This window comes from Engraulis encrasicolus, chromosome 11 (assembly GCF_034702125.1).
Source record: "Engraulis encrasicolus isolate BLACKSEA-1 chromosome 11, IST_EnEncr_1.0, whole genome shotgun sequence".
In the NCBI taxonomy this organism is placed as follows: Eukaryota; Metazoa; Chordata; class Actinopteri; order Clupeiformes; family Engraulidae; genus Engraulis; species Engraulis encrasicolus.
The window spans coordinates 22,380,562-22,402,998 of NC_085867.1; the positions used below are offsets into that span (position 1 = coordinate 22,380,562).

Here is a 22,437-nt window from a genome sequence, read left to right on the forward strand (position 1 = left end):
CATGAGATGATCTGTGTGACAACCTTTCATTTTGGATAATGTGATCAGCCTACACAACATCAGGATGTTGCTTACAAAATATCATCTAACAGGAGAATGCACGGGACTAGTGGTGATGTGTCCCAACTGAGGTAACTTGGGTATAAAGTTTGCTACGCTAGCTAGCTAGCTAGCACGAAATCGCTAACAACTTACAACTAAGCCTAAATAAAGGAGCCTTGGTAAGTCAACTATTTTTTACTCAATCCACAGTTATTTTTATGGATCTGTATAGTATGATCAGCTTACTGTATCATCAAAAAAGACAGGGGGGTTGCAGATTCTTGGAACAGAGTAGCCTTTGTGTCTGGTCAGATGCATTCAGCTCACATTAGAAAGCATTGCACTTAGCCTCAGACCAGCTAGCATTCACCACTCCAATCGGCTTGTGAAATGTTGGATGTGTGATCAGTACTTTATCAAAAGAAAATTCATTGAACAATATATGACAAGATCACTATAGCAGAACCATGATGACAGTAATCATCAATCTGCAAATTGTCCGCTCTGCCAAAGAAGCTGCAGTAAGCTACGCTAAGCGGTGCTGCCTGCCTACCTGCCTCCCTCCCCACAAGACACAACACGGTACTATTTCTGGAGGAAATAAACCAGCTGTGATTCGTTCTCCAACGAGGGGAGAGAGAGAGGGAGAGGGAGAGGGAGAGGTAGGGAGTTACCGGAGTTAGGGGCAACTGCTGTCATGATCCATGCTGCGCGCCAGCAACTAAACCAAAACACCCTTGTTTTCGAGTCCCCCCGTTATATTTCAGTATATTAGGTTGAAAAGGTCATACAAATGATCTTTTTGTTCAGGCTACAGATGACAGAAGACTGTGTAATAGCAGCTGATAGGTTTGGAGTTGTTAGGACGATGCCATTACGGGCAAAAACGTTTGCAGTTATAGTTCTACTTCAAATGGCGTTTTCTCAGCTTTTTGGCTAGAAAGCAGCATTTTGGCGAATTCCACTTAATTTCAACAGATGATTATGAAAGAACGGAAAGGGGTAGAGAGACACCGTTTTTTTCTGATGACAGATGAGCGTCTAATCTGTGTTTTGATAGGTATGGTGTTGACATAGACACAGAACTCAATTTTCTGTGAGCCTCCAAAAAACACCCAAAATGCTGAAAAATGGCTGGCACTCCGAGGTACTCTTTTATGAAAATGGCTGGCAGCCAATGAGTTAAACATTTATTCTATATTTGACCAAAGACGAATTGAGGAATAAAATAACTAAAATAAGTTATCGCAGGAAACGGAGGGCATCTTGTGACTCCGTCTCGTGCGGGCGCTCGCGTGGTTGGGTCACCAAAGCTTACAATAGTAAAAACATGGGTCCCTTAAGAAAAAGGTTGGGAACCACTGCCCTAGTGGGTCTTGGTTTGACCCCTGGTGAGGCAGCTCTTTTCCTGTAATGTGCTACAAATATGCCTGTTTTCCACTGCTGGTTTTCTGGTAGGCCAACAGCTCGACACAGCACGACTCGGCTTCCTCTTTTCGCTTTTCGATTGAGCTGTGGCATGTCTATTCGAAATGCAAAAAGTGGCAGCCGAGTCGCACTTTGTTGAGCTGTACGCCTACCAGAAAACCCGCAGTGGAAAACAGGCAATAGTGTGAGAAGTTGGATGGCCTGTTGGAATGGCAATTTAAGTAGGCCTACCGGTGGTGCAAATCCACTCCCTTTCACTACAGCAGGGGTGTCAAACATACGGCCCGCGGGCCGCATCCGGCCCGCCAGAGGGTTCCATCCGGCCCGGATGTTTTTGTACTTTTTTTTTTTTTCTCAATGAAATAACCGAAATGCGCTATTACGCCAATCGGGACAAAATCGAGACCTGCATTACATTAACCCAATGGTCCCTCTGTTATACTGTATATATATAGTAAAGTGCACATCACACTTCTATTATAAATGGTGAATTTGTACTGCAACAGGCATTTGATAAAGATCATATATTATAGACCTCATATATAGAGATAAAATGTTAATACTTCTTATTCGTATTGTATTGGTATTGGTTGTAATTAAATAATAAATATAATTGGATTTGTATTGGTTCCTATTAAGCTGAAACTGGAAACGGGATGTTAGAATGCGTGAAAATGCAGGAAATTACATCTAAGAAATACACATTTTTCTTGGGGAAAACCCCCAGACCCCCTGCCAAAATGAACTGTCCCATATTTAATTAATTGACGGTTGGCAATGAATAAATGAAGTCAAGGAAATTTATAGGATTATCAGTATTGCATTGCTTTCTACATATTCAACACACTTAAAACGTGATAGTACTGAACACTAATCCTCTGCTTTACGTTTTTTTTTTGCGATGAAGTTACTAATGCGGCCCGCTTGAGGTCCACATGGGTTGTATGCGGCCCCTGGACCAAAATGAGTTTGACACCCCTGCACTACAGGGAGTCAGTGGTGTGTTTGTTTACTGTATATATGTGTGTGTGTGTGTGTGTGTGTGTGTGTGTGTGTGTGTGTGTGTGTGTGTGTGTGTGTGTGTGTGTGTGTGTGTGTGTGTGTGTGTGTCTGTGTGTGTGTCTGTGTGTGTGTCTGTGTGTCTGTGTGTCTGTGTGTGTGTACTGTATGTTTGAGAAAGAGATGGAACATTGGAGTCTCCCAACATAGCCCATTCTCTCTCTCTCTCTCTCTCTCTCTCTCTCTATTGTTCTATCTTTATCTGTCTCCCCTTCCTTTCTCCTTATCTACTGTGTTGTGTTATTCTCCAGTCTCCTGTCAAACTGCATTATTGAACAGCCTTTATCTAGCTCACAACACTCTCCATTATGGACTTGTTGGTTTTTTGGTGCTGGTGATGTTTGCCGATGTTTCAGGAGAAAACATAATAATAGCTCATGTTACCTGTTGCTGAACTGCCATGGTCTCTGTTGACTCTAGCTTTATAGGAACTGCCTCCACTCTGAGGGGTGAGAAGTTTATGTGTATGTGTGTTTGTGTCCGTGTTTGTGTGTCCGTGTGTGTGCGTGTGTCCGTGTACTGTATGTGTGTCCGTGTGTGTGTTTGTGTCCGTGTGTCCGTGTGTGTGTGTGTGTGTGTGTGTGTGTGTGTGTGTGTGTGTGTGTGTGTGTGTGTGTGTGTGTGTGTGTGTGTGTGTGTGTGTGTGTGTGTGTGTGTGTGTGTGTGTGTGTGTTGGGTGGGGGGTGGGTAGGGGGTTCAAACAAATGAGTTAGTGGCAGAAAGATGTAGAAATAGAGAATGATAGGATAAGAGAGGAAGAGACAAAGGCAGAGAGAGAGAGAGACAATAAAACAGAATTACACAACAGAAGTACACAAGGGAAAAGAGAGAGAGACAAAGCAAAAGCACCAGCCAATGAAAGGGAAAGAGGAAGACAGAACATTGAATAATGTCCTATATGTCCTCTACCCTTAATATAAGACATTCATGTGTCATGATCATTATCTATTAATAAAGTCATATCTGGATGTAACCACCCCCCCCCCCCCCCCCACACACACACACACACACACTGATGGCCTGCCAGTCTTACAGGCCTGATGGCATTATGCATTACCTGGTGGTATGTGTCGTACAAGACTGCCACTCTTGACATGGCCAATAATCAGTCAGGTTTGATTTAGTTTATTATTGGAGCCCTGAGTGAACCTGCTAATGGATAATGGCTAATGGGGATTTATGTGTGGGGGGGTGTGTGTGTGTGTGTGTGTGTGTGTGTGTGTGTGGTTGGGCGCACTTGTGTGCATAGGTGTGTGTGTGTGCTTATGTTCATAGGTGTGTGTGTGTGTGTGTGTGTGTGTGTGTGTGTGTGTGTGTGTGTGTGTGTGTGTGTGTGTGTATGTATTTGACAGGCGTGACTGAGGAGAGGCAATTAAAGACTGCATGCCCCAATGGCCCAGGTGCCCAGGTGTGTGTGCGTGCGTGCGTGCGTGCGTGCGTGCTGCGTGCGTGCGTGTGTGCGTGAGTGCATCATGTCTCAGTGGAGGGAAGGCTAACTTGAAAAATTGTCTTTGTTGTGAAAAGCTACATGCATGTGCTGTGTAGTCCTGTTATGATACAGTGTAGCTGGCCTTGTTTATAGTTGTTGGCACACAGTAAAAAAATAACTGTTGTTTTTACGGAAAATTGCTGGCAGCAGTGGTTGCCAAAGTCTACCTTTAAACAAATAACGGTATATTTCCTTTTTACATTTTACGGTAAGATTATGGCAGCAGTGGTTGCCAAAGCCTACCGTTAAATAAATAACGGTATTATTTTTTTTTACATTTTACGTTAAAATTATGGCAGCAGTGGTTGGCAAAGCCTACCGTTAAATAAATAACAGTATTTTTTTTTTTACATTTTACGGTAAAATTATGGCAGCAGTGGTTGCCAAAACAGATTGGACAGATTATATTCAGGTGAGTTCAATTATAGAGTTACAATCAGACAACTGATTGGACTGATTATACTCAGGTGAGTTCAATTATAGAGTTACAACCAGACAACTGATTAGACTGATTTTACTCATTGGAGTCCAATAAACATCAACTTAATTAGATACCTAAATAAATGCCCAATTGCCAGATTGTCTAGTGCAGGCAGGTGGACCAGTCTAGTATCATCAATGAAGGGTATGCAAATCCATTCTTTATTTTAAAAAGGCCTGAAAATAACCTTAAGGAAAATGAAGGCCAAAGCTAGCGGGGCAAGCAAGCTAACAAACAAGCTAGTTAGCAAGCCACCATGCAGCCACCCTTACAACGTGACCTGCTAGCCGGGCCGGCCAGGTGAGGGCAGGCCAGCAGCCGGCCAGCCGGCCAGCCGGCCTTACAGCCAGCCAGCCAGCTAGCCAGCTAGCTAGCTAGCAACCAGTGAGCAGTACAATGCAACAGTCCCTGTTTAAATACATGTTCAAGTGAACCATGTGACCCGAGTGATGAAGCATTTGGCAGGTGCAGGCAGTAAGTTAATCATTGCATGACAGCCCTTAGCACTCAGGTGAGGTCAGGAATTGATTGATAGATTGATTTGGATGGGGTAGAATGACAGTTTCAAATAGACTGGGCTACTTCTAAGAGCTCAAGGGATTACTGTCCCAGGTAGACTTTTTCAGGTAGACTTTTTTTTTATTATACTAGCCTATAGGTATATTTTACACATTAAATGAGGCTAAACTGTAGGCTGTTACCGGAGAAATAATAAGTTACAGTGAATTACTGCAAAATGTGCAAACTGTTGCCATTTGCAGTCCTTAACTGTTGCACAGTTTATTCAGTTGCCAGCTTCATTGTTGTCAAATCTACAACGTGGAGGCACCTGGAGCCAAGCAGACAGGCAATATGTTTTCTGTGGAGTAATTAATATTCAATTCATTATAACCTCCATTGCTTTCTGTTGGGTAGGAGGAATGCAAAAAAAGATATTCTGAATTTTGAAGAGGTTAGCCGTGTCAATTTGCCTCTGAATCGAAAACTCTGATGGCAAAGCCTCAAAGTCCAATAAGGGAAAAAATTATTGCGGTGGAGAATTTTTCGCAGGATGAACTACAACACATGCAGAGGGTTGTACTCTCATTGATACTCATACTCATTGATGGCTCCAATATCTTCGTTTACAGAGAACAGTCCAGTATTTTCTACATATGACACCTGTCAAAAATAAAGTTATGTAGCGCTTTTTGACTAAATAGTGGCTTGCCATATTTAGTACAGAGATAAACTGTTTTACATTTTACGGTCACTGACTGTTGCAATTTGACAGTTTTTTGCCGTAATTTCAACAGGCATTTTTTACAGTGTATTACAGTACTGCATATCTTGCAGTAGTGTGTGTGGATGTACTTCCTGTCTGGGTCTTTTATGTAGTGCCTCTTATCTTATCACAGGAATGTAGCCTATATAAAACAAGTGCTGTAGTCTAGTGACTGCATTGCTGTGCTTCCCACGCAGGCTGACGGCTGCATTCTTCCACATAATATACAGTAATTATACAGCTGCGGAAAAAAATGAGAGACCACTTCGAAATGTTCAGTTTTTCTGATTTTGCTTTGGATAGGTATGGGTTTGAGAAAAAGAAACATTGTTATTTCATTCTATAAATTACCCACAACGTTTCCTCTGAATTTCGAAAGAAGATATTTATTTTGCAGAACATTTCAAATGGTCAAAATAACACATAAGATGGAATGTTTCCAAATCCCAAAAAGAAGAAAAGAAGAAAACAAGTTGATATTAACTTAAAAACAACGTAATAGTACTGTGTTAACTTGGGAAGAGTCCAGAAATCAATATTTGGTGAAATAGTTCTGTCCAGTAAAGCAGTCTTTGTGTTGCCTGTAGCCATAGGGGGACAAAGACGACTGCTCACATCCACCAGCCCCTTGCCCCCTGCCCGATGGGCAGGTAGAGCAGGAAGCCAGTGTTGCTACATATGTGCAAAAAAGTCCACACATTTGCTCTTGAGCTCATTTACCAGCTGACTTGGTGGTTCCAGAATAGTCAGTCTGTGCCATAGTGTGGAGGTGGTGGAGGCCAGGTTATTTGTGACCAGAATCCTCTACCTGTAGGAAAGCTCGGATAATGGCCAATTCCATCTTAACATCCATCTAGACATCCTTATTCAGTCTCTGCCTCCTCTCTGCCCCAAAACACCCCAATACATTTCATCCATTCCCTGCCCCATTCAAGACGCCCCTGGTAATGAATGTGGCCCATCTTTCCTCCATTATCAACCGAGAGAGAGAGAGAGAGAGAGAGAGAGAGAGAGAGAGAGAGAGAGAGAGAAATCAGGTCCATCCCATGAGAGTGTGTGGAGAGAGAGAGGGAAGGAGAGACAGAGAGAGACAGATTAAATGTCCTTGTGGGATGACTGTGTTGTTTTGACAGACGGCAGATTGCTTTTACTCATTAGACAGCAAAGGCTCAGCGGCTAATGCAAACTGATTAGAGCCACGAAACAAAAGGCTCATTAAGCAGGTGTGGTTTTGATGACTTTTCCAATTTGGTGAAGCGTGCGCTGCACTCCCTTCAGTGCCTTTGAGTGTGTGTGGGATGTGGTTGAGTGTGTGTGTGTGTGTGTGTGTTAGGGGTTGACGATAGATTAATTGGCAATGGACAGGATGCAATGGATGGATGCAAACATCAGTGAACCCAAGCCAGGCTCTGCCGTGGCCTAAGGTTAGGGCACTGAGTTACTACGCCGGCGACCCGGGTTCGATTCCGGCCCGGGTAATTTGCTGATCCTCCCCCATCTCTCTCGCCCACTCACTTCCTGTCACCATCTCCAACTGTCCTATCAAATAAAGCAAAAAAAAAAAACCTTAAAAAAAGAACCCAAGCCACCCGCAACTTGTTTTTAGGGTGCTTTGCTTTGTATTATTGAAGTGAAGTGCTACTGTAAAACTCAAAGAAGCAGCGTCCTCAAGAAGTAACTGAGGTTACCAGTGTCAAGTAGAGCAAACAGGCGATGGAATACAAACTTTTCAACTACTATTGTTTGCTGCAGATGTGTTGAAGTAATTGTCTGATACAGTTTGCCGAAATTGCTAGATACAGCAAAACTCGTCATGAAGCATAGCATGGCTGACTTCCAGGTCAGAATTTAACAACATGACTTGATGATGAGAAACATACAGTACCCTAATCAATACCCATATCAATATTCAGTGGCAGTTAGGCATTTCATATATTGTGAATAAGTCCTATTCTGTGTATGCGTGGATGCCTGCAAGGGTGCGTTCGTGAACATGAGTGTCCTTTTCCTCGGCTGTGTAATTTGCCTTCAGAGTCTTGTCTCAGCTACAAAACAAACAAACACAAACACAAGACATTTTCAGCACCATGGACAGCAGCACAGAACACACTCTAAATTGACTCGCTCTCGCTCTGTCTCTCTCCCTCTCTCTCTCTCTCTCTCTCTCTCTCTCTCTCTCTCTCTCTCTCTCTCTCTCTCTCTCTCTCTCTCTCTCTCTCTCTCTCTCTCTCTCTCTCTCTCTCTCTCTCTCTCTCTCTCTCTCTCTCTCTCTCAGCACAGCACACCCTCTACACTTCTCTGTCTCTCTAGCCTTCAAGGCAGAGAAAACAATGTCCGATCCATCAGAGAGAATAATTGAGGAGGAGGTGTTTTTCACTTTACGTTGGCCCATCACATTGTTCTACACTATTTCAGTTTTTCATCAGTTAGTAAAGTTACTTATAGAAACTAACCAGTGTTTAACTGGACTTCTTGCGAGTTTGCCTGTGCCCTACAGCTACAGAAGATCAAAGCAAATGTTTCTCTAACATCCTTAAAGATTGATTGACGAGAATCACAGCTGCTCTCAAATACCAAGGGGCGCCGAGTATGCACCCAAGAATTTCTATCTTTTGACTGTGTATTAAGTGCATCCTCATTGTTATCCTCATCCTCATCCACATTCTTGCCTCTCCCCTTCCAGACAGACAGACATGTCACATGGGGTTGAGCTGTATTGTGGGATGGACTTTAAGTCCCTGACAGACACTCACAAGCATATCTCTCTCTCTCTCTCTCTCTCTCTCTCTCTCTCTCTCTCTCTCTCTCTCTCTCTCTCTCTCTCTCTCTCTCTCTCTCCACAGACTCTCATGGGATGGACCTGTTTGCGGTGGCCATCCATGAGTTTGGTCATGCCATTGGACTGGCTCACACGTCGGCCATAGAGTCCATCATGCGTCCCTACTACCAGGGCCCTGTGGGGGACCCCCTCAAGTACGACCTGCCTTATGAGGACAAGGTGCGCGTCTGGCAGCTCTATGGTGAGTAGTGCACCAATGGGGAGAGAGAGAAAGTGAGAGAGAGAGAAAGACAGAGACAGAGAGAGTGCCTGTGTGCGTGCGTGCCTGCGTGTCTGCGTGCACTTCACTTCAAACACTTCTCTCACACACACACACAGTCACAAACACAGTCTGTCTGCTTGCAGAAACCAACTACTTTTTTATTACCTTGGTGGTTAGTGTGCTGTCCTCTTCTGCCTTTTGTCTGAAGTAAAAGGAGGACGCAGGTGTGAGATGTCATTGCCACAGTGTTTGTGTTTGTGATCTACTGGAAGGCTTACGTAAGCTGCTCCCGTCCTCGGTAGGTGAATAGAGCAGTTTTGTGTGTCATCTGAATGTTTTAATGGCTGGGTGAAGGGAGACTTGTTGGAAAGGTTTCTCCTTTGTTTCCGTTCTGCTGAGTCAGTCAGCCTTGTGACTTTGTGAAGCTGTACACCCTGGTCTTCTCGGGAAATAAGTGTGTGTGTGTGTGTGTGTGAGAGAGAGAGAGAGAGAGAGAGAGAGAGAGAGAGAGAGAGAGAGAGAGAGAGAGAGAGAGAGAGAGAGAGAGAGAGAGAGAGAGAGAGAGAGAGAGAGAGAGAGAGAGAGAGAGAGAGAGAGAGAGAGAGAACATGAGAGAGTGTGTGTGTGTGTGTGTGTGTGTGTGTGTGTGTGTGTGTGTGCCTTGTGACTTTGTGAAGCTCTGCTCTGCTTGGGAAGGCACAGTGTCTGTGGGCTCATACCCAGGGCCCAACACTGACAGCTTTGGCTGGGCCCGGGACAAATATATCTGAAAGGGCCCTAAATCCAATACATACAATGTAATGAGGATCCACAGTCCCTGGGCCCGCGATAAGACGAACAAGGCAGAGAAAACAATGTCCGATCCATCAGAGAGAATAATTGAGGAGAAGGTGTTTTTCACTTTACGTTGGCCCATCACATTGTTCTACACTATTTCAGTTTTTCATCAGTAAGTTAAGTTACTTATAAAAACTAACCAGTGTTTAACTGGACTTCTTGTGAGTTAGCCCGTTATATGGCGAGTTTGCCTGTGCCCTACAGCTACAGACGATCAAAGCAAATGTTTCTCTAACATGCTTAAAGATTGATTGAAGAGAATCACAGCTGCTCTCAAATACCAAGGGGCGCAGAGTATGCACCCAAGAATTTCTATCTTTTGACTGTGTATAAAGTACATCCTCATTGTTATCCTCATCCTCACCCACATTCTTCCCTCTCCCCTTCCAGACAGACTGTCACATGGGGTGGAGCTGTGTTGTAATGGACTTTAATATTGAACTAAGTCCCTGACAGACACTCACAAAGATATCTCTCTCTCTCTCTCTCTCTCTCTCTCTCTCTCTCTCTCTCTCTCTCTCTCTCTCTCTCTCTCTCTCTCTCTCTCTCTCCACAGACTCTCATGGGATGGACCTGTTTGCGGTGGCCATCCATGAGTTTGGTCATGCCATTGGACTGGCTCACACGTCGGCCATAGAGTCCATCATGCGTCCCTACTACCAGGGCCCTGTGGGGGACCCCCTCAAGTACGACCTGCCTTATGAGGACAAGGTGCGCGTCTGGCAGCTCTATGGTGAGTAGTGCACCAATGGGGAGAGAGAGAAAGTGAGAGAGAGAGAAAGACAGAGACAGAGAGAGTGCCTGTGTGCGTGCGTGCCTGCGTGTCTGCGTGCACTTCACTTCAAACACTTCTCTCACACACACACACAGTCACAAACACAGTCTGTCTGCTTGCAGAAACCAACTACTTTTTTATTACCTTGGTGGTTAGTGTGCTGTCCTCTTCTGCCTTTTGTCTGAAGTAAAAGGAGGACGCAGGTGTGATATCTCATTGACACAGTGTTTGTGTTTGTGATCTACTGGAAGGCTTACGTAAGCTGCTCCTGTCCTCGGGAGGTGAATAGAGCAGTTTTGTGTGTCATCTGAAGGTTTTAATGGCTGGGTGAAGGGAGACTTGTTGGAACGGTTTCTCCTTTGTTTCCGTTCTGCTGAGTCAATCGGCCTTGTGACTTTGTGAAGCTCTACACCCCTCTCTTCTTGGGAAAGAAGTGTGTGTGTGTGTGTGTGTGAGAGAGAGAGAGAGAGAGAGAGAGAGAGAGAGAGAGAGAGAGAGAGAGAGAGAGAGAGAGAGAGAGAGAGAGAGAGAGAGAGAGAGAGAGAGAGAGAGAGAGAGAGAGAGAGAGAAAGCAAACAGGCCCATCCCATGAGAGAGTGTGTTTGTGTGTGTGTGTGTGTGTGTGTGTGTGTGTGTGTGCCTTGTGACTTTGTGAAGCTCTGCTCTGCTTGGGAAGGCACAGTGTCTGTGGGCTCATACCCAGGGCCCAACACTGACAGCTTTGGCTGGGCCCGGGACAAATATATCTGAAAGGGCCCTAAATCCAATACATACAATGTAATGAGGATCCACAGTCCCTGGGCCCGCGATAAGACACCCCTTTGTCCCCCCCTGTCGCCTTCCCTACTCATACCAATAGCATTGGCTTTTATCAATGCAGGACGAATATGTGTAGGTATGAAGGAAACGTCAGCGTGAGTATGTAGTACAACAGAGTGAGAGAGAGACAGAGATGGATACAGAGTGTGTGTGTGTGTGTGTGTGTGTGTGTGTGTGTGTGTGTGTGTGTGTGTGTGTGTGTGTGTGTGTGTGTGTGTGTGTGTGTGTGTGTGTGTGTGTGTGTGTGTGTGTGTGTGTGTGTGTGTGTGTGTGTGTGTGTCTTTCCTTCTGTCTGTGTAGCAGAGGTACAATCATTTTAATGACGGTACAGTACATGTCTCAACATATCTTTCCTTTCTCTTTGTCTGGCAGGGATGACGGTACATCTCATTCTCAATATATCTCAGTCTCCACTGTATGTTTGTGTGGCAGGGGTGCGAGACTCTGTGTCAGTGTCATCTGATGAACCATCTATCGAACCCCCGGTTCTTCTGGACCTACCCGAGAACAGATCCAGTGTTCCGTAAGTGCGAACCTCTGCAGACGCACGCACGCACACACACACATACACACATCACTTCACATCCTAACACTTCTCTACCACTTATTCTCTCTCTCTCCTTTATCTTCCTCTTTTTCTCTCTCTGTCTCTGCCCCCCCCCCCTCAATTCCAGTAGTGATGGATAGAGACAGAGGGTGGATTTAGTGAGAAGGATCCCAAATACACTACTGCACTCCTCGAGTGTTATTACAGCCAGACGAACTCACTGTCTGCATTAATAACCTGAATGGAGGTCTTTGTTAATCAGGAGCGAGACCCCGTTTGCCACTCACAAAAGGAGCCACTGTGGGGGTAATTGCTGTGCCATTAAAAATCGCAGCACGCCAGGCTCCTACAGCCTCTCCCCAGGGTTAGTGTCTGTGTAATCAGAATCATACTTAACTGCACGCACAACTACCTTGGCTCGTCTATCTCACTCCCTCCCTTGGTAAGCCGGTGAGTTGAGATTAGTGCACATCACCTCACATCACAATGCCATGTTAGGGCAATTTGGTAGAGAGAGAGAGAGAGAGAGAGTGACAGAGAGAGACTTGTGACTTGTCTATTGTGTGTAGCAGATCTGTACACACACACAGACACACAGACACACAGACACACACACACACAGACACACACACACACACACACACACACACACACACACACACACACACACACACACACACACACACACATTGGTTGGCAAGGGGGCAGGGTATGTGTAAAATGGGATAGGCGACAGAAGCAATTGAACATTTTAATCAGTGCTCAGTGTGTTGTCCCTGTCACTTTAAATGTAAAACATGCCAGTCATACTGAAGACAATATCAGCAGAATTACTTAAATGTGTAAACCAAATTGAGAAACAAATGCTCAAATGTGATTTTAAACAAACACTTAAAACTTTAAGCCTGTCACAACACCAGTAAAAAGCGTTATTTTCTTCTCTCTCTCTCTCTCTCTGTCTGGTCTTCAAAGACTCATTGGCACCTCTCTCCTTCTCCCTTCCAGGCCAGCCGGTGACACGCCCAACCGCTGCACCACTCACTTTGATGCTGTGGCCCAGATTCGAGGAGAGGCCTTCTTTTTCAAAGGTAACCGACCAGAGAGCACAGAGGAGCAAAGGGGAGCAGAGTGAACTTGAGAGGAGAGGAGGAGAGTGAAAATTGGAAGAGGAGAGAAGAGAGGGAGGTGCAGATGAGAGATAGGAAGGAGAGGAATGGAGAGGGGGGCAACAGAGATGGGAGGAGATGAATTGGAAGAAGAAAGTAGAGGAGAGTAAGGGAGAGATGGGGGGTGGGGGGTGAAGAGAAGGGATGGATGAGGATCATCAATCAGTACATCTTGGAGCAGCAGCAGCAGCAGCAGTCCAGCAGCCGGAGACCATCCTGGCTTCAATGCTTCAGTTGCTACAGTCCTGTCCCTAAAGAGCCCAGGACAGCTCACCTCGCTGCCTGATCTCTTGCCACATGCCTCACATGAGATGGGGGAGATGTCTAGCACAGCCGTAGACCATCCTGGCTTCAGTGGTTCAGTTGCTACAGTCAGGACTGGACTGGCCATCTGGCATTGCGGGCATTTCACGGTGAGCCCGGGCGCTCCCTCGTGGCCGCTATTTTCAGAAATGTAAATATATATATATATATATATATAATAAGGAAAGTATTTTATTTTAATTTATTATTAAATGTAAAATATTATTCAATTATTATTATTTAATATCACATTATTTCATGAGAATTAATTTCTGAAAATGGGGGCCCACGAGGGTGCGGTCAATTCTGCGTCGCTAATTATGATGGGTCCCTTTGGGCCAAAAGTGCCCGGGCCATCCACCCCCCCCCCCCCCCCCCCCCCCCCCCCCCCCCCCAAAAAGTGTGTACTCTGACAACCTCCACATAAGTGCATGCCTGCACATACACTGTAAAAGATTTCAAACTGAAATTTACAGCTAATTGATGGGGAATAATTGCCAGCAAATTGTTTTAAATTTACAACTAATTGCAGAAAAAAACAGTTGCCAGCAAGTCGTTTAAAATTACAACACTGTTCCGTTTTCAAAACTACTCTGACCATGGCACATGTCCTGCCCCCTCATCCGCCTGCCTCCTCCCGCCTCCACCCCCGCTGCCCGCCTCCATGTCTGAGATGCCTTCAACATGGTATCGTCCCCATCCTCCACCATGACTGAGATAGCATGGTACCATAATGCCACTCTGCTCTAAGCATATATTTCTACAAGTTCAGCTTAGCATGGGTGAGGCACAAATAATAAATCACTCAGCATAGTGTTGTCACAGTGACAGTGATAGTTTCCTCAAGAGGACTTTCATTTATCAAGTCATCTCAAAGGGGAATTCAAAAACAATCACAATAAGGACTGTATGGAAATGCATTTGTCAAACCAATCAAGTGGTCTAAATTTAATATTATGCAATAAACACCATAAAACATGCTATGCTACAAGATGGCTCTCAAAAGATGAAACAACCCAACCAGTTAACCTGTCAGGCAGCCAACCGGCCAGGTAACCAACTGGCCTTGACAGACTGGCTGGTTGACTGGCCAGCTGCCTGTCCGATTCACTGGCTGGTTGACTGGCTGCCTGGCTAAACCAGCCAGGCAGCCAGTCAACCGGACAGGCAGCCGGCCAGTCAACCAGCCAGTCAACAAGCAAGGCAGCAAGCCAGTCAACTGACCAGGCGAACAGGCTGTCAGTCAACCTGCCAGGCAGCTAGCTGGTCAACTGGCACTATGCTGTCAGCCACCTTGTCAACAAACCAACCACTCATCTAGTCGGCTAATCAATTGATTGCCATTACCAGTGAGCGCCAGTGAGTCAGGCGCTAAGCTGTGCCATTCAGACAAGCAACCAAAGCAGTGTGACAGTCCAGGTTTATATAGTGGGGCAAGTGAACCATGTGACCAGAGTAATCAGGCATTGGGCAGGTGCTGGCAATCACTGAATCACGGCATGAAAGTGATTAGTAATAAAGTGAGGCAACCCTAGTAACACAGAACGTAAAGAGAACGTTTGACTTTTGGTTCTCTAAAGGTTGGGGTTATTACCAAACCAAAATTTACCACTTAGAAACGTTCCCTTTGGTTACAGTAAAAACCAAGCAGGCATTGGTTCCGGTTCGGTTCTGGATACGTTTCGGATACGTAATATTTGGTTCTATTTTGGTTCTCACTGGGTTGCCAGGAAAGTTTAATTTAAGTTCCCAGAACGATATATGTGTGGTTCCCATTCCATTCCCTCGCCGTTCTCTCACCGTACCTTTATTGCTTTTCATGTTTGTTCCCTCATCGTTCCCATATGGTTCCCATAACCTTGATGGTTACATTATAGGTCTGGTCACGTCTGGTTCCCTAGACGTGCTCCTGATGTTCCCCCAACTTTGTTTATACTGTGTTGTTCAGAGCATAAGCAATGATGAGTGTCCACCCGATTAAATCATATAAGTCTACATATTAGTAACAGTATTTCCTCCAGATTTAATCATGTACACAATCTATTTTATTTTTTAAATTCCATTTCATTCATTTAACTCAACTTGGTTGGGTTGATCTAAGGTTTGGCTGTGCACACAACATCACACAAAAGATATGGTGAGTGAAAGAAATAACTTGAGAACTTGTTACACCTTTGCCGGTAACAAGCAGGCCCTTCACAACCAATCTGTCCATCAGAGCCTGGCCAAACCTAATTACTTAGGGCTGGTAGGCCTATATCATGATTCAATTGCTTGCACCTGAAAAACTCCTAATCAATCTGGTCACATGGTACTCTTGAGCCTGTATATAAACCTGGACTGTCAGAGTGCTTTAGTTATTTGCCTGCCTGCCTGCCTGCCTGCTGGCTGGTCAGCATGGCACAGCATAGCGCTTGTTTAACTGCTTTGCAAGCAAGCTAATAGCGCTTTTGGCTTATGGCATTTGTTAGCTACATCCCTAGTAACACAGAACGTAAAGAGAACGTTTGACTTTTGGTTCTCTAAAGGTTGGGGTTATTACCAAACCAAAATTTACCACTTAGAAACGTTCCCTTTGGTTACAGTAAAAACCAAGCAGCCATTGGTTCCGGTTCGGTTCTGGATACGTTTCGGATACGTAATTTTTGGTTCTGTTTTGGTTGTCACTGGGTTGCCAGGAAAGTTTAATTTAAGTTCCCAGAACGATATATGTGTGGTTCCCATTCCATTCCCTCGCCGTTCTCTCACCGTACCTTTATTGCTTTTCATGTTTGTTCCCTCATCGTTCCCATATGGTTCCCATAACCTTGATGGTTACATTATAGGTCTGGTCACGTCTGGTTCCCTAGACGTGCTCCTGATGTTCCCCCAACTTTGTTTATACTGTGTTGTTCAGAGCATAAGCAATGATGACTGTCCACCCGATGAAATCATATACGTCTACAATCTACATATTAGTAACAGTATTTCCTCAAGTATGTACACAATCTATTTTTTTTCTTCCATTTCATTCATTTAACTCAACTTGGTTGGGTTGATCTAAGGTTTGGCTGTGCACACAACATCACACAAAAGATGTGGTGAGTGAAAGAAATAACTTGAGAACTTGTTACACCTTTGCCGGTAACAAGCAGGCCCTTCACAACCAATCTGTCCATCAGCGCCTGGCCAAACCTAATTACTTAGGGCTGGTATATCATGATTCAATTGCTTGCACCTGGAAAAACTCCTAATCAATCTGGTCACATGGTACTCTTGAGCCTGTATATAAACCTGCTGTCAGAGTGCTTTAGTTATTTGCCTGCCTGCCTGCCTGCTGGCTGGTCAACATGGCACAGCATAGCGCTTGTTTAACTGCTTTGCAAGCAAGCTAATAGCGCTTTTGGCTTATGGCATTTGTTAGCTACATCTTGTGCCTTGCTTTGTGAGCTAGTCAGTAACAGCACATGTTACATTGCTTGCGCCATTGTGCACTTGATGTAGATGGTATGATTATCTTTAAACTTCATTAAGGAAAACATTTGGTATTAATCCCCACTAGATTGTGTTCATGCATGCTCAGCTGATATTTCTCTCACATTGTGGTACAGAACGGCATATACTGATATATGAAATATAGACATCATACGTGTTTTCAGCAACTTTAATCATCATTCTAAGACAGCAGTGTGCCAAACTGATGCCAGGCGCAGGGTGTTTCAGTGATGGTGGAGGATGGGAGGTCGTTAAGTACCATGATCAGGGTACCTCAACTATGGTGAGAGATAGTGGGGCAGGACCAAAACACATTCACAATAATAAACAAGGTTGGGGGAACATCAGGAGCATGTCTAAGGAACCAAATATGCAACCAACAAGGTTAAGGGAACCATATGGGAACGGCAAGGGAACAAACATGACATGAACAGGAATAAAGTGACGGTGAGAGAACAATAAGGGAACGGAATGGGAACTACACATATAACATTCTAGGAACGAAAATTAAACTTTCCTGCCAACCAAGTGAGAATGGAAAAATAACCAAAAATGACTCTCTGGGGACGTACCCAGAACTAAACTGGAACCAAGGGCTTGTGTTCCAGGAACCTTCGTAGAACTAAAAATTGTTAGTAGGGATCTTGTGCCTTGTTTTGTGAGCTAGTCAGTAACAGCACATGTTACATTGCTTGCGCCATTGTGCACTTGATGTAGATGGTATGGTTATCTTTAAACTTAATTAAGGAAAACTTTTGGTATTAATCCCCACTAGATTGTTTATATGTACTCAGCTGATATTTCTCTCACATTGTGGTACAGTACGGCATAGGCTGATGTATGAAATACAGACAATTTTTAAGCAATTTTAATCATCATTTCAAGTCAGCAGTGTGCCAAACTGATGCCAGGCGCAGGGTGTTTCAGTGATGGTGGAGGATGGGAGGTGCTTAAGTACCATGATCAGGGTACCTCAACTATGGTGAGAGATAGTGGGGCAGGACCAAAACACATTCACAATAATAAACAAGGTTGGGGGAACATCAGGTACATGTCTAAGGAACCAAATATGCAACCAACAAGGTTAAGGGAACCATATGGGAACGTCAAGGGAACAAACATGACATGAACAGGAATAAAGTGACGGTGAGAGAACAATAAGGGAACGGAATGGGAACTACACATGTAACATTCTAGGAACGAAAATTAAACTTTCCTGCCAACCAATTGAGAATGGAAAAATAACCAAAAATGACTCTCTGGGGTCGTACCCAGAACTAAACTGGAACCAAGGGCTTGTGTTCCAGGAACCTTCGTAGAACTAAAAATTGTTAGTAGGGAAGGCACTAATTGACAGATTGGTTAGGTATAGAGTGTGACAACAGAGTAACAAGAGAGATCTGTATCAAAAAGCTATCAAGTTCCTAGAATGTTCCAATCATTGATGCTCCTGCTCTAGAACTACAGTTCAAAAACAGACTGGGCTCCTTCTAAGATAGTGTTTAAAAAATATAAGGATATTCTTAAATGGATTGGTTTTGGCCCTTGTTTAATGCACATATCAAAACTTCAGTTCCAAAAAGTTTTCATTCTGATCCATGTTTATAAGTAAACATTCCATATATATGTGTAATGGTCTACACAGTGGTTGGACAAAATAACTGAAACACCTGTCCTTTTAATATGTGGGAAGTTTCATGGCTCAAGTGGGCCAGCATGTTGGCCAATCTTCATTAATTGCACATTGCACCAGTAAGGTGAAGTTGAGTTGAATTGCTGGTGAAAAGTTACCAGCTAATTGTTGTAAAATTACAACAAATTTGCTGGCAAAAAAGTTGCCAGCTCATTGTTGTGAAATTAAAGCAAATTGCTGGTGAAAAGTTGCCAGCTAATTGCTTTAAAATTAAAGCAAATTGCTGGCAATAAAAAGTTGTCAGCTAATTGTTGTAAAATTACAACAAATTTGCTGGCAAAAAAGTTGCCAGCTCATTGTTGTGAAATTAAAGCAAATTGCTGGTGAAAAGTTGCCAGCTAATTGAAGTAAAATTAAAGCAAATTGCTGGCAATAAAAAGTTGCCAGCTAATTGTTGTAAAATTACAACAAATTTGCTGGCAAAAAAAGTTGCCAGCTCATTGTTGTGAAATTAAAGCAAATTGCTGGTGAAAAGTTGCCAGCTAATTGAAGTAAAATTAAAGCAAATTGCTGGCAATAAAAAGTTGCCAGCTAATTGTTGTAAAATTACAACAAATTTGCTGGCAAAAAAATTGCCAGCTCATTGTTGTGAAATTAAAGCAAATTGCTGGTGAAAAGTTGCCAGCTACTTGAAGTAAAATTAAAGCATATTGCTGGCAATAAAAAGTTGCCAGCTAATTGTTGTAAAATTGCAACAAATTGCTAGCAACAAGTTGCCAGCTAATTGTTGCGTTCTTCCAACGCAAACACTGGAAACTTCACAACATACAGCCTTTGAAAATAATGGTCCTGGGCCTCTGCTTCCATTCCTTCTCATGGGATTTTGAGATATATACTGTTGCCGAAGCCATCAAAACACCAAATTGAACCACAGGGGGGCTGCCACACCTGAGCATCGTTTATGCTCTATGACCTGCCCATCGTCTGTATAAATGGACAAACCATCATTGGCCTCTCCCATGCCCTTTTAGCAGAGAGAAGCCCGTTTTGAATTGCACTGAGCTGAAATTAGCGCACCTGGACGTCATTTACAATCAGCTGGCCCATGACCAAAGAAGGTAGATTGGATAAGCAGTATCACTCAATGGAAAATGCATTGGCCACAATTTAGTAGTTGGGGGCAGTCGTGGCTCAGTGGTTAGAGCACTGGGTTGGCAACCCAAGGGTTCCCGGTTCAATGCCCGACCGGACCGCAGCTGAAGTGCCCTTGAGCAAGGCACCTAAGGCTCCCCGGGCGCCATTCAGCAGGCAGCCCACTGCTACGAACTAGTGTGTGTAATTCAATGCGATTCACTAGCCCAAATGGAATAAATGCTCCAATCCAAATTGGCTCCAATTGGCTTCGTAGTATGAGGGTGTTGCTTTAATGCCATAGAACTAATACATTTATGCTTAATGACATGGTGCACATGGTCAGTGTGTGCGATACCATGATGGACAAAATTTGTACTCCACAAATTTGGTCGAAAGAGGATATCCGGTTGTCAGTGCTCAATTTGTGGCAAAATTTACTGCAGCTGTCGGTCAGCATTAATTGCGGGGGATAATTAAGGACAGGTGACAATCATTCACTATTGTATCCTATGACCTGTTCCACACTTTACCATGCTTCCAATTTGACCATGGAAGAAGAAAATAGGACTCCCCTTGCTATCATTCTGTACTACGCTCCAATGATGTCTGTAAACCCTCTTATGTCTACCTCCTTGCTCATGACCAGGTGTGTGCGATTGAAGAGTTCCAATCAGTTCAAATTCTCTCCACCTCTATCAGGCCTGTATGCATGTTTTAAAAGCATCCAATCAGAATGTGACCTGAGCTCCATAATTTCTGCATGTGGCTTTGCATACATTTGCAGTAGGACAGCAGCCCTGACAAAACAGATCTTTACAACAGTATGTTGTAAAAAGTACTATGTGTTGCTGTACATTTACAATTGTGAATTGTACTCTATATGATATCCCACAATGCATTGCACATTACAGCAGTGAATAGTAAACTGGTATATACATCTTCTTGATGTAGAATTCTAATGTGAAATCACAACAATCTTTTACAGTGTATACACACCCTCACACACTTGGAGAATCTTGAACAAAGCACATGTCCAAATGCAATGTGACAGCGTTCAGAGGTAGCATTTCCTTTGGGGTCAGTTTTTATTTATGTGAAAATATTGCCCCAGATGAAATTAGATTTAGCACCTGCACATATACACACATACAAAAATAAACACACCTAATGACACATGATGACTGTTACTCCTCATCCAATCCCCTGTAGGAAAGTATTTTTGGCGTTTGACTCGGGAGAAGCACCTGGTATCACTGCGTCCGGCCCAGATTCACCGCTTCTGGAGGGGTCTTCCCCCCAACCTGGACAGTGTGGACGCCGTCTATGAGAGGCCAGGGGACCACAAGATCGTCTTCTTCAAAGGTGCCCACAAACATACACCACCAACACAAACCCCAGGCCGTTGATACGTTTGCTGCAGGATACGTGTGAGCCCAATGGAATCGAACTTTTGCGGAGCAGTGCTCTGCACTTTGACAAAGCCGGTGTGCAGAGGCCCTAGAGTCTGATGTTAGGGATGTACGGGCGCATTTCGTGCATGATAGCGTTGCTGTGTGTATTTCATGTCAATTTGGTGCGTGCTAGATAATGCACGAGACACGTCCGTTTGGTGTAATATCGCCAAAATCCCTGTAAGCGATCGAAAGAAAGACTGCACAGTTCCACGCAAGTGTTTCAGGTAAAAACGACGATGGCGACTTTTTGACGACGATGGCGATGCCAACTTTTAACTTTCAATGGCGGCAACTTTTCATCTCATTGAGCTTGTCTGAAGTTACAAACATCTTTACGATCATACAATTGCACTTTGATAAAAGAGCGTGCAAATGTAGGAGCAGTAGTATCGTCTCCTCCTCGTCCAGGGAGTCCCTCTTTTTGTTTTGTTTTCCTTACGGTCTGTATTTCCAGTTTCTGGATCACTCTCTGCCCCCTCAATGACGCTGCCTATTGTTCGTATTGGGCTTGTGCTTCTAAACAAGGTATATGTGCAGTCTGTCACACGCGGTAGCATGCATAACTTAAAGCTGGCATCAAGCGTACCGAGGGCCCTACCGGCATATGTACATACGCAAACAGCCGGGAACTGTTGCTCTATTTAACACCCCTCAACAAAAATAAACAGGCTATTATTACCACTGTGGACATTGATTTGACCTGATTGACACTGAGGAGAGGGGACCACAAGATACAGTAGATGTAGATCGTCCTCTTCAAATGTGCCCACAAACACAATGCAAATGTGTAAAACTTGTAAAACTTATAGGTCACAACTTTCATGGACTACATTTAGAGGTCCTCCAATTCAGTGAGCGTCTTGAGAACACTCAAATGTCTATTGGATTTCACGTCATTTAGGAGCTAAGAAATCAATCTTCTACACTTACAACTATGGACCTCATTAGACTATCTTTCCATTTGGCCTCGCAGCTCATATTTAAACTCTCTCACCTCTCCACATATTCTATATTTGAGGTGTGTATAGGAGTGGCTGTCTGTCACCTAGTCTGTTGCCACAGAGCGGTCCCTGGTCCTGCAGGAGCCCTTTAGTCTACTATATATTAATACAAGCTGTCAGGATGACAAACTGCCCCAATATCCTGCAGCTGGGTTACTGGTAATTGGAAGTGGAAAAATGGGGGGTGGATATTGTTAAGAGAGGATCCCATTAAGTTTAATGACAGCAGAGGAGAACGTCTCTCAGTTCTCAATCTCCCAGTGTCTTAGTTCCAACCACTTCCACTTCCTCATCCTTTCATCACCTTGCGTGTTGAAACTGTTTTTTTAACTCTTTTACTTTTTTCTACTTTCTGATACATTTGGCAGCAACTTAACGATGAAGAGAGAAGGCTCAGAGAGCACTCAGAAAAACTAGGCAGTAACTTAAGAAGAAGAAGTTTCCAGAAGGACAAATGAGTATATCCATCCATATATCTGCAAGCTGTGTG

At 44.0% G+C, this 22,437-nt stretch overlaps 1 protein-coding gene across 1 annotated transcript in view; it reads left to right on the plus strand.

Annotated features, from left to right (window-relative positions):
* The window catches only part of LOC134458098 (matrix metalloproteinase-17-like), a 75,438-nt gene that overhangs the window by 49,099 nt on the left and 3,902 nt on the right, over positions 1 to 22,437 (plus strand). Inside the window, exons 4-7 of the mRNA XM_063210222.1 lie at positions 8,607 to 8,783; positions 11,668 to 11,758; positions 12,788 to 12,870; positions 20,702 to 20,854. Of these exons, the coding sequence (XP_063066292.1) occupies positions 8,607 to 8,783; positions 11,668 to 11,758; positions 12,788 to 12,870; positions 20,702 to 20,854 (504 nt within the window). The remainder of the gene's footprint in view (positions 1 to 8,606; positions 8,784 to 11,667; positions 11,759 to 12,787; positions 12,871 to 20,701; positions 20,855 to 22,437) is intronic.